The sequence below is a fragment of the Morus notabilis genome, unplaced genomic scaffold (assembly GCF_000414095.1).
Source record: "Morus notabilis unplaced genomic scaffold, ASM41409v2 Scaffold963, whole genome shotgun sequence".
In the NCBI taxonomy this organism is placed as follows: Eukaryota; Viridiplantae; Streptophyta; class Magnoliopsida; order Rosales; family Moraceae; genus Morus; species Morus notabilis.
Window position 1 is genome coordinate 15,916 of NW_010360252.1, and position 14,926 is coordinate 30,841.

Here is a 14,926-nt window from a genome sequence, read left to right on the forward strand (position 1 = left end):
GCGGTCCTCGGTGCTGATGGGCTTGAGCACAGGGGAAGATCAAAATAACGTGTAAGATTTCGTTGTGTATTGAAATTATGTTTTGTAAATTAGTTTTATTTGTTTTTTGTTTATATGAAATTTGACTTCATTAGCTTTGAGGTATTCGTTTAGAGCGATCCTTATAAAGAATGGATCTTTCTCTCTTCGCTTAGCCATATGACCAATCTGGTGAAAGCATTAAAACATCATCGTACAAGTCAAAATTAAGGGAGGGTTTCGGTGGCAATAAAAAATACAGTGAAATAAGAGAGAATGGACGACGGTGATACAGTATTTGGCGTGAAAAAGAACCAACATATTTGGAGGACGGTGGCGTAGGATCCAATATTGGATGAACCAGTCTGACAAGTCCAAATCCAATGAAAGAAATAGAATTTATTTTATTGAAACTCTAATTTTTTTATTTGAATTTAATTTCTTAGTCCCTTATATTCCAATAATGTTTAAACATTGATTATTAAGTGCATTTATGACATTTCCAATAATTAGACTAGTGTTTATTTATTTATTTTTTATCAACTATGGATCAAACAAGTTAAAAGGGTTATATATTTAACTCCTTTAAAATGTTAAAGGATAATTTTAAAATAACTTTAAAGGTCTTGTTTATTTTATAAATTTAAATTTTTATAATTAAATTTTTTAAAAAATATTACATTTAATTTTTATTATTATAATTAAAAAATTTTAAAAAATATCACATCTCAACTAAAATTAGAAATATACTTTTCGAACAAAATTAGAAATATACTTTTCGAACAGGCAAAAAAAAAAAAAAAAACACGGAAAATATGTAATTTGAGGTAAAGTTCAGGGATACTATTGTGAGGGTTTGTACATTCTTCATCAACTTCTCATATCCCCCGTGGCGCGCGATCTGTCTCCGCTGATCCAATGGCGGCATCGTCTTCCTCAGCGTCCTCCGACTCATACGATTCGTCGTCTTCTTCCTCTTACCGCCGGCATCGTCGCCACCGCCGCAGCCGCCGGGACAAAGACAAAGACAGAGACAGAGACAGAGACGGAGATTCTCTCAAGGTTAGGCAGAGGAGCTCGCGCTCACATACCAAACGACGTCGTAGGCGCCACCACCATTCCTCTGATTCCTCTGATTCCTCCTCCGATTCCGATTACTCCAGGTGCTTCGCTTTTCTCATCAATAAAAAGCAGATCCCCTTTTTTTTTTGTTGCTTCAATTTCTCAGTGCCCTATGTGTTTGGCTGTGTCAATTTTTTGTTTAAATTTTACGGTTTGTTTTGGATAAGGTGAAATGCGGTGTTGAATTTTTGAGGGAACGATTGAGTTTTGATTATCTTTTGGTTCAAAGTTGAAAGCTCTTTGGCTTGCCCTTGCTTTTCTTTCTTTTCGTTAAACGAGATTTTTCAGTAAGGTATTCTATAGATAGATGATATTGAATCTTAAAGTTTCTTCTTTTGTTTGTTTTTTGTAGAATACACTCTTAATGATTCATCTGAGGAAAATAACCTTTTAGTTCCAATATTACGCACTTCCTTTAATCCTTTTGAAGGATAATATAATATTATGCAAGGTCTTTCATATTAATTTCTTCATTATCAGGGTTTGCCTATATTATTCTCCATTTTGTGTTTGCTTCTTATAATATATTCGATTCGATTTTTAATTGGAGGTCACCATTAGGAGGTTAGTGGTATATGGTAAGTGCAAATTTCGAATTGTTCAGCATGTGTGATTACCCTGTATTGTTAAGTTATGTAAGTGTGTGCTTACTTATGATTGTAATAATGGAAAATGCAAATCCTGAAGTCTAGTGGCATCGGGGGGGTTTAGGTGGGATGGGATATGAGGAAGGTTGCAGGTTCTATCCCGTGTTTTATTAAGGGAAAAAAAAAAAAACATGAAAGAGTATGTTTGGTAGGAGGGAGAGATGGGGGGATGGAGAGGGGTGGAGGGAGAGGTCTAATCTCTCGTTTTGTTGGAGGGAGAGGAGAGGTGGAGGGGTGTGCTCTCCTTCATGGTCCACCAAATTGGATCCTTCCATCAAGGAAAGGATCTAAGCAATCCGTCCACTTTTAGTTTTAAAAGACTATTTTACCCTCTGATTAAATTATTAATAGAGTTATTGGCACGAATGGTCCGCAACCTATTTAGTAAGTGACAGTTTGGTCCCCAACTTTTTTTTTTTTTTTGGCAAATCAACCCCCAACCATTTAAAACAGGTGTAATCTAGTCCTTTTCGTCTAGATCCGTCCAGAAGCCCACATGACCCCTTAACTTGGGGTGTATGTGTAAAAACACATCGTTGGTTGATTTGGGGGTGGTATATAGGTAGAAGAAAGATAATTGGGGTTGAAATTGGGGTTCCCACCATCTCCGGTTAGATTTCCGGCCTCGTCTCGGATTTTGCCTTTCGGTCCCATTGGAGCCCAAGCGTCGAGTATGTCCAACGACCACTGGCAATTCCGAAGCAGGAAGCTTTTGGTGTTGGGACTGATCCAGTTCTTCTCATCGTAAACCATCTCGTTCCAACCGTGCATTACGAAGTTGTGATCTTTATACCTCTCCCATGGAACCTCAAACGCCATGTCCGTGAAGATCGCGTCATTGTCCATCCACTAGAGGAACTCAATCTCCAGATGTGAGAGCAGAAGCTTGCGAATCAATGGAAGCTTAGCTTAAAACCTTGCCATTTTCGCGTCGAGAAGCGCCATGTTGTAGAAGATCTCGATCTCGTGGAACCGGAAGTAATCGATTTTGTTCTTAATCGATTTGAGAAGGTAATGATCTCCAACGGGATTCTTACATGGCTTCAGCGAAGAATCGGTGACGAGGAGAACCCTAGGCTTGTTCAGCGCGAAGAAATTGGGGAAATCCGGGTAGCCACTCCCATCTCTGCTCGTCCCAATCAGCGATTCTCGGGCCGAGAGTGTAGGGCTTGTTGGGATAGTTCCGACCATTTCCGGTTAGATTTCTGGCAATTTCGTCTTTGGTCACCGGAAGAGTTCAAGCGGGCAATTTCATCTTTCCACCAAAAATCTAGTCACGTGGGTGCTCACATGGGCTTCTCCCGTTAGCCTTTGGACGGATCTTGACGGAAATGACCAGATTGTACCTGTTTTAAACGGTTGGGAGTTGATTTGCCAAAAAAAAAAGGTTGGCGATCAAACTGTCACTTACTAAATAGGTTAGGGACCATTTGTGCCAATAACCCTTATTAATAAAAAGTTTGAACGAACAATATAGTAATTTAACAAAAAATTGTCATCTATCCTTTCAATTTTCCCTCCATCTTACCAAACAACATGAAGATTTGCTACAATCCTCTCCATCCTTCCTACTCCCTGTCCATCAAACTTTCTCAATCCTTCCTACTCTGCATCCCTCCAAACAAACGGAGCGGAAAAGTGCAAATCCTGAAGTCTTGGCATTACAAGTGGGCTTCTTTAGATCTGGGTGGTTATAACATGTGCAGGAAGTAGACTTAAAGCAATGGTAGCACTAGGAAACATCTAGCGTCTTTGTGGGCTTCTTGCCTTCCCTAGTTCCACTGATAAAGCTTTTGAAGAGTTTTCTTCTTCAATTTGGAAACAAAGGTGTAATCGGGCGGGCTTGAAGTCGATTTGTTTCTTTGTCCTTGGGTCTTATGGTGTTACTTTTGTTTTCCTCACCTTGAGGACTCTTATTCTCTTTGATTGTGATTTTCAGTTTCTTACACCCTCCCACGATTGTTCTTTTTTGTCTCAAGCCAAAGTTTGTGCAATATGTTAGCCTGGCTTAATGTTGAATTTTGAAACATAAATCTTCAAGGGAAACAAGTAGATGAGACATGAGGAGGTTTTCATGGTGAGTTTTATGTTGTACTTACCTCTAGTGACCTTGGAATGCCCGCTTTCTTTGATAAAATCAGGTGGGTGAGCTGCACTTCTCTCAAACAGGAGTAAACTGCGGGCAAGATTTGGTTACTTTTGTGATGGACACACTACGTTACTTGCCTTTGTCTTCCATTATTTGCTGGGAAATGTTTAGACTACATAGAATAGTTTTTTTAGAAAGTTGGAGCCATTATTGTTAATTTCAATTTTTTGAAGGAAAGCTGGATGCATATTTTTGTGTGTCATAACATCTGGTGTCTACTGCTTATTTGCAGTGAAAGTTCTGACAGTGAGCCTGAAACATCTACTCATTCTAAGAAGCACAAGAAGAATGACAGACAAATAAAGGTTGGGGGCCGTCTTTTTTAAACTAGAGGCTACATTTTTGTGGTTTTTTTTTTTTTTGGTTGATTTTCCTCCATCCCTTTTGCCTTGTAGAGCAAGGATAAGGAGCGCAGCAAGAGTCATCGCCATAAACGACATAAGCATAAAGCTAAAGAGGTAAGCTCGTGTTCTCTCTGTAGTTCTGTGAGCTCTCGCCTCCATATGATAAATTAGCTGCATATTTGTGCTAAGAGTTTTTCTCGATAATTTTCTGCTCAAACTATGGACCAACTATAAAATAAGCAAATTGCAAGCTACATTGTCCTAACTTGTATCACGTTACTTCCCTTTTTCCTATTGTTTGGTATGCGGGGTAGAATTTCCCCGTTTTGACTGGAGCCTGTAGGAACAGTCTGTTTTTACTTCTTTTGCTTGCATAGATAACAAAGTAATTAGTCAGCAACACGGACAAAGACTAGCATACATGTCACTGGTATTCAAAATATTAAACGTTAATCTCGTTAGTAGTGTTCATCAGATGTCTGAGATGCTTATAGTACTTTTTGCCTGTTTTATGGATTGGCTCTTTGAAATTGGAGCTGGGGTCTGTGACATGATGATGGGCTCAACTGACTTGCCTGGATTATGTTTCTGGGTTGGGATTGTCCTGGCAATGGGATATTTATTTAGAAGGAGCGGGATGAAAGATGTAGCAGCCCTGTACAGCTTTCAAAGGTTGCCAATGTTCCCTTGTTTATTTTGTTTCACTATCTTTTCTTTGGGTTTTTGCTTACAAATTTTTGCTTCACACAGTTTTTAGGGCGTGATAAAGATGATGGTGTCCGTCGAAGTGCTGTCTCCGGCAAAAAGGTACTCCCCCCTCCCTTCCTCATTAAAGTTGTCGTTTTTGGGTTGGGAGAATTAGAATACAAGATGCTTAAAGTTTTCTGCTTCTGGTGGTAGATTTTATTAAAACTTGAGAAGACGAAAGAGGACAAGGCGGCAGAAAACAATAGAAATGAATTGCTGAAGTTCTTGAATGCTAGTTTCGATTGAGTTTTTCCATGATTCCTTTATCCAAAGGAAGTTTTGAAGTGTTCAATGAAGTACTCGAGTTAGCTGCTGCTGTGCTTGTCCTAAATCTCCAAGGATACCGGACAGCAAAGAATGGACTAGCATTTATATCTTTGTATTTTTATCACGGATGATAAATGGAAACCCTAGTTAAATTAAATTTGTGAGCTTTTATCGGAACCTTCATTTTGGAGGTTCTCATCTAGTTGTGTCAAAATCAATCCTTCCATTATATATTCAACTTCTTTGAGGAAGATTGACCATTAGTTTTTCAATTTGGAAATTGGATTTAATTTCATTGCAAATAGCAGACAGTATTTTTTCTGTGCGCACATTTATTCGTTGGTCTTATAGCAACAGCCGGCACAAAGTACTTAGCAAGGTATGCTATTTGAAATGCTGTTATCCAGAAAAATGTTCAACCCATCATGCCGTGCTCATAATTTATTCCTAAACGAAATTGTACCGCATTTGATAAATCTGGCACTAAGCGTCCGTTTAACAAAGTTTTTGTTTTTAAAAGAGAAGTAAAAACTGTGGTTTTTATTTAAAACAAAGAGCTTAATAGGTCAATAATTTTTAAATTTATTAATAAGTAATAAAAGTGTTAGAATTAAGTTTATAAATGTCTTAATTAAATTTCGGTATAAGTTTCAAAGTCTATTAAAAAGTTTTTTTTTAAGCCATAATTTTTTATTTTGATTGAAAGTTCTTCTGAAAAGTCAAAATACTTCTTTAGAAGCAACTTTTGAACTTAAGAAGCTAAACTTTTAAGAAGTTCTTCCAAACATGCCTTCAGTTTTATTTTTATTTTTAGTCGGTAGAAGGAGATAAGTAAAAACGGTGGCTTTTATTTGAAACAAAGAGCTTAATAGGTTAATGATTTTTAAATTTTCTAATAAGTTATAAAAGTGTTGGAATTAAGTTTATAAATGTATTAATTAAACTTCGGTATAAGTTTCAAAAGCCTCGTTCACTTCGCGGATTCGAGTTTTTAATTCGAGTTGAGATGTGATATTTTTTTTAGAGCTTTTCACTGTAGCAGAAAAGTTAGATGTGACATTTTCTGAGAGCCTTTTACTGTAAAAATCTAAAACTAAAAACTCAAATCAGTGAAATGAATGAGGCTAAGTCTATTTAGAAGTTTTTTTTTAAGCCACAATTTTTGATTTTTACTAAAAACTATTCTAAAAAGTCAAAGTACTTCTGACAGATCAGTAAAACGCTTCCAGAAACTGCTTTTGAACTTAAGAAGCTAAAAGTACTTTTAAAAAGTTCTTCCAAACATGCCTTAAATTTCATTTATTAGTGACAGATCTTATATGGCATAAATAATAACAAAAAATACTATAAAATAATAAATAAATATCGTCATCAAATATGACAAAATCTAAAAGTTAAAAGTTACTTTTTAATAAACGAAACTTATACTTATTTTACTGCCGGTAATAAATAGGCTTTTTTTACGGTGAGACTTCTTAAAAAATTTACTAGTTGAATACTCTATTTTGATTATTAAATTATTTTTTAATAGTCAAATCTTTAGAGGAGACAATTCTGTGAAGCATATTATAAATTTTTAATACGAACTTATACAAATTTAACCATTAAAAATTTAACCTAACGGTCAAAATAAAGTGTCAATAGGGACTCCCTGCAAACATCTATAAAAATAAAAAATAATAATTGCAAATATAAAGAGTATTAATAAGACCTGCAAATGGGATTCATGTGATGATAAGACCTGCAAATGGGATTATGTGATAGATATCATTTTTATGATTCTAATGATGTAGTTGAAGTTTGTAACCTTTCTTTAAAAAAAAAAAAAAAGAAAAAAAGAAAAAAAAAATTTACGTTCCGGGGGCATTATCGTAATTCGACTTACAACTCCAGAAGCCAATCTTTGGACCTACTTGTATAAAGGACCTTTCAAAACTAGGGTTTTAATCACCCTCCTTCAACCTCAGATTTGCAATGTCGGAGCCGTATCTCACCACAGAATGAATATTGATTCCGTCTTCTCTTTTAGGCTTTAAGTTCTTTTTCTTTTAAAATAATTTCTTGTGGATTTGATTAATAATCGCACATAGTTCTTCTTGGGAGCCAAGTTCTATTGAGAAGAAAATGGCTTCTAGGATTTTATCTGTGCGTAAAACAAAATCATTTGATCCTTTCTGCTTGAGCCTTCTCCTTTTCAAATCCATGGAGATGCGCTCCAATGTTATTGGATTACATTTTCGTCATTCAAGATTCCATTTTTTTTTTTCATTTGTCTCCTGTTTTTGATTTTCTTGCTCGATGAAATTTCTTTATTTATTTATTTTTTTGAGAAAAATAAAGCACATAATCTTAAAGAAAAACAACCGACAAATAAAAGACAGAGAGAGATAGTCAGGTTGATGAGATGAAATTTCGCTCATTTCATTCTGTTGTGAATTGCTCAATTTGCCCTTTTTCTTTTCCTTGTTCTCCTTTCCTGATCATTCTTTCCTGGCCACTCCTCTCATTTTTATTTTGGTGGAAATTCTAGCTTTGATTCTCTACTTTATTATGGCTCTGCATTGTGATTTTGTGTGGGTTTTCCGTCGTGGTTTTGGTGGAGGCTTTCTCTGTTCTTTTTGGCTGCTATGCTGTTGTTTTGGTCTGAGTTTGTGGTATGCTTTCCTTGGTGCTTTTAACAGAGTGCAAAGTCTGTGGTTTGCGGTTTTTTTAACCCCTTTTTTTTAAGTTTTTGGTCCCCGTTTGTCTTCCTTTTTTTTTTTGGTATGTGCTCGATTTGTTTAAATTTTTTAAAATTGTTATTTTTGGGTCTGGGTTTTGCGTTTCCTTTTTGCTGTGTTTTTTATAATTAAAGATTTCTAAATCCTTTTATTTACATTACATATAATGTAGAAGATGGTTATAAAACATTTGAAATGTAATGCAAACAATTCAGATAACGGAAGGACAAGAAAAAGATTTCCGAGAATTTTATTGCTATCAACTGCAACAATATGAAATGCAAGGAAATACTCTTTTTAAAGGCGGTAGATTATTTTAGTAATATGTAGTTGATACATATGTTTTTGTAGAAAAAGATTGTTTGGACTATATTAGAAAAAAAAAATTAAGATTTGAAATTTATCAATAAATTTAAGATGCTATTATTAGAGATAAAAACGCACAAGTAATAAAAAAAAATTATCTTTCCTTTTAGTCACACATGAAGTTCAAGATATATGATTCAAATTATTAAGGGATGTTTGGTTTATAGATTCAGAATTATGATTCAGAATTATTTTTATTTTACGTGTATTTTTTGTGAGAGAAAATACTGTAGTGAGTTACGAATTATGATTCGAATCATGGTACGAATCTTCCTTCTAAATGTCCCTTAAGATGCAATGGCAATTTGTTGGTACTATAGAAATCCATATTTATTCATAATGTTCATATGCAATCTAAAATGGCTTGAAATTATTAGAGTTCTAATAAAAATACCAAGTCAAAAACTTAAAGATAGACTAGATATTATTATAAAGATTTTTAAAATAAAATTAGATCATGTTTTATCGATTATCAAAAATAAAAAGATATTCAGAACAATCATAGCATGTTAGTTTAATTTTTCAAATTTTATTTCACTTTATCAATAAAAAAAATAATTTATTACCTTTTATATTTAATAAAAACTATTTTTTTAAAATTTTGAAAACTTATATGTGGTTGAATTCCAGAAATGAGGATTGACACATTGTCATTTCCTATTTTGGCTACACCCTAATAAAAAACTATGTGACCATTACAAATAAACAAATTCATCTTTGCATAAATACTTAATCCTAACAATAATCCATTATAATATAACGTTGTAGCTGAGTTTATGATGCATGGATCATGTGAAATTGCTAAAACAAATGCTTTGTGCATAAAACTAAAAAAAAATTCCCAAAACAATTAAGATATAAAACAACTATTGAAAAAAATGGATTTGTCAATTACAAAAGAAGAAATACATTCTTTTATGTCGAAAAAGAAGGTATCAAATTAGACAACAAATTTGTAATCCCTTACATCAATGTAGAAATTTGTTCTTAATCCATACTTATAAAATTTCTATTTAAATACTTAACAAAAGGACTAGATAGAATAAGGGCAGTCATAGAAGATAACATATGTACAGAAAAATAGGGAGAAACTACTTATCAAGAAGAAGATGAAATAAAAAATTATATTAATTGCAGATATATAACACCATACGAAGCAATGTATGTGACGATTATATGAATATTCTATACATCACAGAAATCCAGCTATTCAACGACTGTCAATACATTTACCAAAAATGCAAAACATAACATTTCACTCAAATCAACAACTTAATAACATAATAAGACAACTAAATATTCATAAAACAACTCTTATTGAATGGATGAAAACTAACAAATACAACATCAATGACAAAGAACTAACTTACATCGAATTTCTAAGTAAATATGTTTGGAATAACAAATATAAATATTGGTCATCTAGACAAGCATGCCATATAATCAGACAAATTTTTCGTGTGCATCCAAGTTTTGGAGAATTATACTGTTTAAAATTATTATTAAATCATCGAAAAGGAATAACAAGTTATGAAGTTCTTCAGACAATTGATAACATAACATATCCAACAAACTAAGAAGCATGCTATGCACTTGGCGTACTAGGATTCAATAACCCAAAATTTTCAAATACATGAAATTGAATTATACAATTTTGTATTTTATGAACTAGAAAAACTATTAAATCTAAATTTGTCAACTTTAACACATTATAATTTACCTCTTCCTATTGGATTGCTAATAGATGATCTAAATAATAAACTCCTAAGAGAAGAGCTCAATTATGATATAAATAAATTAAAAGATGAAAATTTTATATTAGTACAAAATTTAAATAATGAACAACAATTTTTTTATGAACAAATTTTAAAATCACTTAATGATGAAAAAGACAAAATCGCTTAATGATGGAAAAGACAATCTTTTTTCATCTATAGTCATGGTGGAACTGGAGAAATATATTTATGGAATGCAATCATCACAAAAATCAGATCAAATAATGAAATAACCCTTACTGTTGCATCTTCCGGAATAACATCATTATTATTACTTAAAGGAAGAACTGGACACTTTAGATTTTTGAATACCACTATCAACAGATAAATTTTCTACCTGTCATATCAAAAAAGGAACTTAACTAGCAAAATTAATCGAAAAAACATCACTCATATTATGAGATGAAGCACCTATGACTAATAAATATTGCTTTGAAGCATTAGATAAAACCCTTTAAGATTTGAGAAATAATTTTAACCAACCATTTGGTGGAATGACTATTGTTCTAGGTGGTGATTTTAGACAAATTTTACCAGTTATCCCTACCAGAATAAAAGAACACATAATAGATGCAACTATAAATAATTCCTATTTATGGCCACATTTTTGAATTTTAACATTAATAGAAAATAAGAGATTAAAACGTTATAATATTACAGAAGAAGAAAAAAGAGAAGTTACAGAATTTTCAAACTGGATACTTACTGTTGGAAATGGTACGACTGAAGGAATAAAAGACTCAGAAAATGAAGATGCTACATTATGAATCAAATTCAATTAAAAAAATTTCAACATTGATATATAATGATTTCGACAATTGTTTTAACAACATTGAATATTTAAAACTATTGGAAATCTTGAGGGAAATGAGACATGAAACACATAGAAAGTACGCTTTCCTAAAAGCATAATTTGCTCCCTCTCGTTAGAGATTGCTTCAGGTTCTCGGTAAATCGCTCGTAGGATATGACAAGCCTTCAAGTTGTTAATCACAAGCAAAATGACAACAACACTAAGAACACAAGAACTCTTAGAATTTTTGGAAATTTTGAACAAGAAGATAGAAGAATTGTAGAGAATTTCTCATATGTTCTTTCAGCAATTCTTGTTCTTTTATAGTTTTTTTTTATCACACCAATACATACAGACACATCCAGACTTGAAAATGAACCTTTTCCATTTGAATTGGTGACAATTCAAGTTTCAAAAAACATGTCTGATTGTTACGACGCTGCGGCACCAGTTTCGGGCACTGCAGCGCCAGTTTCTGGAAAACCAGAAACTGTTCGCGCAAGGCCGAGCACCGCGGTGCCCAAACTCAGCGCCAAAGCACTATGCTTGCTGGAAATTACGTCCATTCTAGCGCCACGGGACCCAAACTCGGCGCCAAAGCACCCTGCTTGCTGGAAATTATGTCCGCTTTTAGATGTGATAAAACTTAACAAATTCTTATATATTATATTTAAACAACCTCAACAATACCCCACTTGTTTAAACATAATATTGAAGAATTCTATCCAGAAACTGTATATATGCATAAAGTAAAATATCTTTCGATTTGAATTTTACCTTAGTGTAAGTTTCACAAATGTATATCAGAATTTCAGGTAGTTTAAGGCTTTGAACCGGTTATTCCTTATGATAATACCGGTGAATCCACACACATAAATACATTAGAGCTTAAGTATTCTACACAACACTCGCTTTGCACTATTCATGGCCTTGTGCAATCCTGATTCATAAACTTTTCAAAGAGAAACTCCAACTCTTCTTTGAGACGGCACCACCTCTAAGTTTACATAGGTGAAGTTCTTCCAGTATCTTTGTTACTTTTAAGATACTTATTCTTAAAATTGAACTTCATTAAGAGTTAATCTTAACTCATCCCTCACACAGTAACAACCAGTACTAAAATTCTTTTTGGGCTTAATGGTTAGTGCTGAAACTCTCCACTTATCAATGATTTTTTATTACCCGTTGAATCTAAAATTACTCATTTCGTAATGTTAGATTGGGTTGCCATCATTGGTGGATTTTAATCCAGGAGTTTTAGCCCCATCCCATTTGACGTCGTCCTTACTAAATCTTTCGAAAGAGCTTTAGTAAAAGGATTTGCCAAATTTTTAATGGATTTCACATATGTAAGAGAAATTATTCCATCTTTGATTAATTTCCTTACATAATCATGTCTAAGACTCATATGTCTTGACTTTCCATTGTATATCTCGCTATATGATCGAGCTAAAGTGGCTTGACTATAACAATGTATTGATATCACTAATACATCCTTCATAGTCAAAGGAATCTCTAACAATAGGTCCCTTAACCACTCTGCTTCATTCCAGCTACTACTAATGCAACAAATTTTGACTCCATAGTTGAGTTTGTTATATAGGTTTGTTTCTTGGATTTCCAAGAAATAGTACCTCCTCCCAAGATGAACACCTAACCAGTCGTTGATTTGTTATCTCCAATACTTGATATCTAGCTTGCATCCAGGGAATTTTGAATATTGGAGACCTAAGTTTTTAGTTTTCAATAGATAACCTAAAACTCTACCAATGGCCTTCCAATGTTCAACACTTGGATTGCTAGTAAATCTACTCAATTTACTAACAGCAAATGCTATATCAGGTCTTGTGCACTGCATTGCATACATAAGACAACCAATAGCACTTGCAAACTCAAGTTGAGCCACTGCTCTTCCATCATTCTTGCAAAGTTTTACACTAGGATCAAATGGAGTACTGGCTTCCTTTATCTTTAAGTGACTGAACTTTTTCAATACTTTCTCAATATAGTGTGATTGGGTTAGAGCGTAACCGCCACTATTCAGTCTAACTTTGATACCTAGTATTGTATCGACTTGACTAAGATCTTTCATCATGAATGTGGATGATAGAAACCTCTTCGTTTCTTCTATGCCTTTCATGTCATTGCTCACAATTAGCATATCATCAACATAAAGACATACAAAGATAATACACTTATTACACACCTTCGTATGTAAGCATTTATCTGAAGTATTATGAACAAAACCATTTGAAAGTATAGTTGAATCAAACTTTTCATGCCATTGTTTTAGTGCTTGTTTCAATTCATACAATGATTTTACAAGTTTACACACTTTATGTTCATTTCTTGGTAGAATAAAACCTTTTGGTCGTTCCATATAGACCTCGTCATCGAGATCACCATTTAAGAATGTCGTCTTGACATCTATTTGATGAACATACAGACTATGGATTGAAACCAATGCAAACAATATCCTAATAGTCATTATTCTTGCTACAGGTGCATATGTATCAAAATAGTCAATTCCTTCTTTTTGTCAATATCCTTTGGCTACCAATCTAGCCTTAAAAGTATTTAAAGTACCATCGGTATGATACTTTCTCCTAAACACCCATTTACAACTAATAGGTTTGGAACCTGGTGGTAAATCGACAAGCTCTCAAGTGTGGTTTGACATTATTGAATTCATCTCATCATTGATAGCATCCTTCCAAAAAACTGAATCTCTAGAAGCCATCGCTTCCTTGAAAGTTTTAGGATCATCCTCCACTTGTAATATCATAGGAATTTTCCTAGTTACATTACTCCTAATTCCTTCTACTAAGTAAAAGGAAATAAGTTGAGAATCAATCTCATCCGATCCCAAACTTTTCTCTTTACGGATTCTCTTGCTTCTTCTTAGCTCAATTGGATGTTCAATGATCTTTGAAGATGTCTCCACACGAGATTCTTCATATGTAGAACTTTAAGACTTGTCCTTATTTGCCAACAAATCTTCAAAGAATTCTACATCACTTGATTCAACTATCACATTGGACTCTAAGTTTAAGAGTCTATATGCCTTGTTATTTACCGCATAACCTACAAAGGCACACCTAATCCCTCAAGGACCTAGCTTCGTCCTTTTAGGATCGGTGTTCTTGTAATAAGCAAGATACCCCCACACTTTGAAATATCATATATTGGGTTTTCTTTCTCTCCATATCTCATATGGAGATGTTTTATTTTTCTTAGAAGGAATATTATTAAGAATATGACATGCACTAAGAAGGGCTTCACCCCACAAATTAAATGGCAATTCAGAATGCAATATCATAGCATTAATCATCTCAAGAAAAATTTGATTTTTTCTCTCAGCTAAACCACTTTGTTCAGGTGTTCTAGGTGCAGAACATTCATGTATAATACCATTTTCTTCACAAAATGTATTAAAATCATTTGGAAAGTACTCACCTCCTCTATCTGTCACGCCCCTAAACCGGGGTTGGTGACGTGGAGGCTCGTTTAGAAACTTAAACCTATTTGAGAAAGAGTGATTAGCAAAATAATTTAATTCCTTTCAAATCCAAAACATCCAGGTATTTCCAAACGAGCCCCTGCATTCAAGAGAAATTTAATTTCAAGAACGGTGGTGGAATTTCCAACCAAACCAGTTTAAAACCACGTCCCTGGTATCATGTCAGGAATTCCCACAGGTGTTTAGCATACATGAATATAAACAAAAATAAATGTGGCATCAACCACAGTCTAGTAATATTTAAATTTACAATCCATAATCTCTTATACATGCCTTGAAATAAAAGGTAAAAGGAAAGATAACTCTTCACTTTCCGAGGTCAAGTCGACGTCACCGGTAGTAGCTGCCTACTCCGCACTACTCCTCGCGTCTCCTGGAGGGGTTTAATACATTTGAAAACAGGAAAAGGTGAGCAAAAGGCCCAGTAGGATAAAATTTTATAAAGCATTTAAAATAAA

At 33.9% G+C, this 14,926-nt stretch overlaps 1 protein-coding gene across 1 annotated transcript; it reads left to right on the forward strand.

Moving 5' to 3' along the window:
• Positions 1-830: 830 nt before the first annotated feature.
• On the forward strand, positions 831-5,432 carry LOC21385506 (transcription elongation factor B polypeptide 3). The gene is made up of 6 exons (XM_024164296.1): positions 831-1,181; positions 4,169-4,241; positions 4,332-4,394; positions 4,908-4,952; positions 5,031-5,087; positions 5,181-5,432. Exons 1-6 carry the CDS (start codon positions 937-939, stop codon positions 5,271-5,273), a joined length of 576 nt encoding a protein of 191 aa, XP_024020064.1. The 5' UTR covers positions 831-936; the 3' UTR covers positions 5,274-5,432.
• The last annotated feature ends 9,494 nt before the right edge of the window (positions 5,433-14,926 follow it).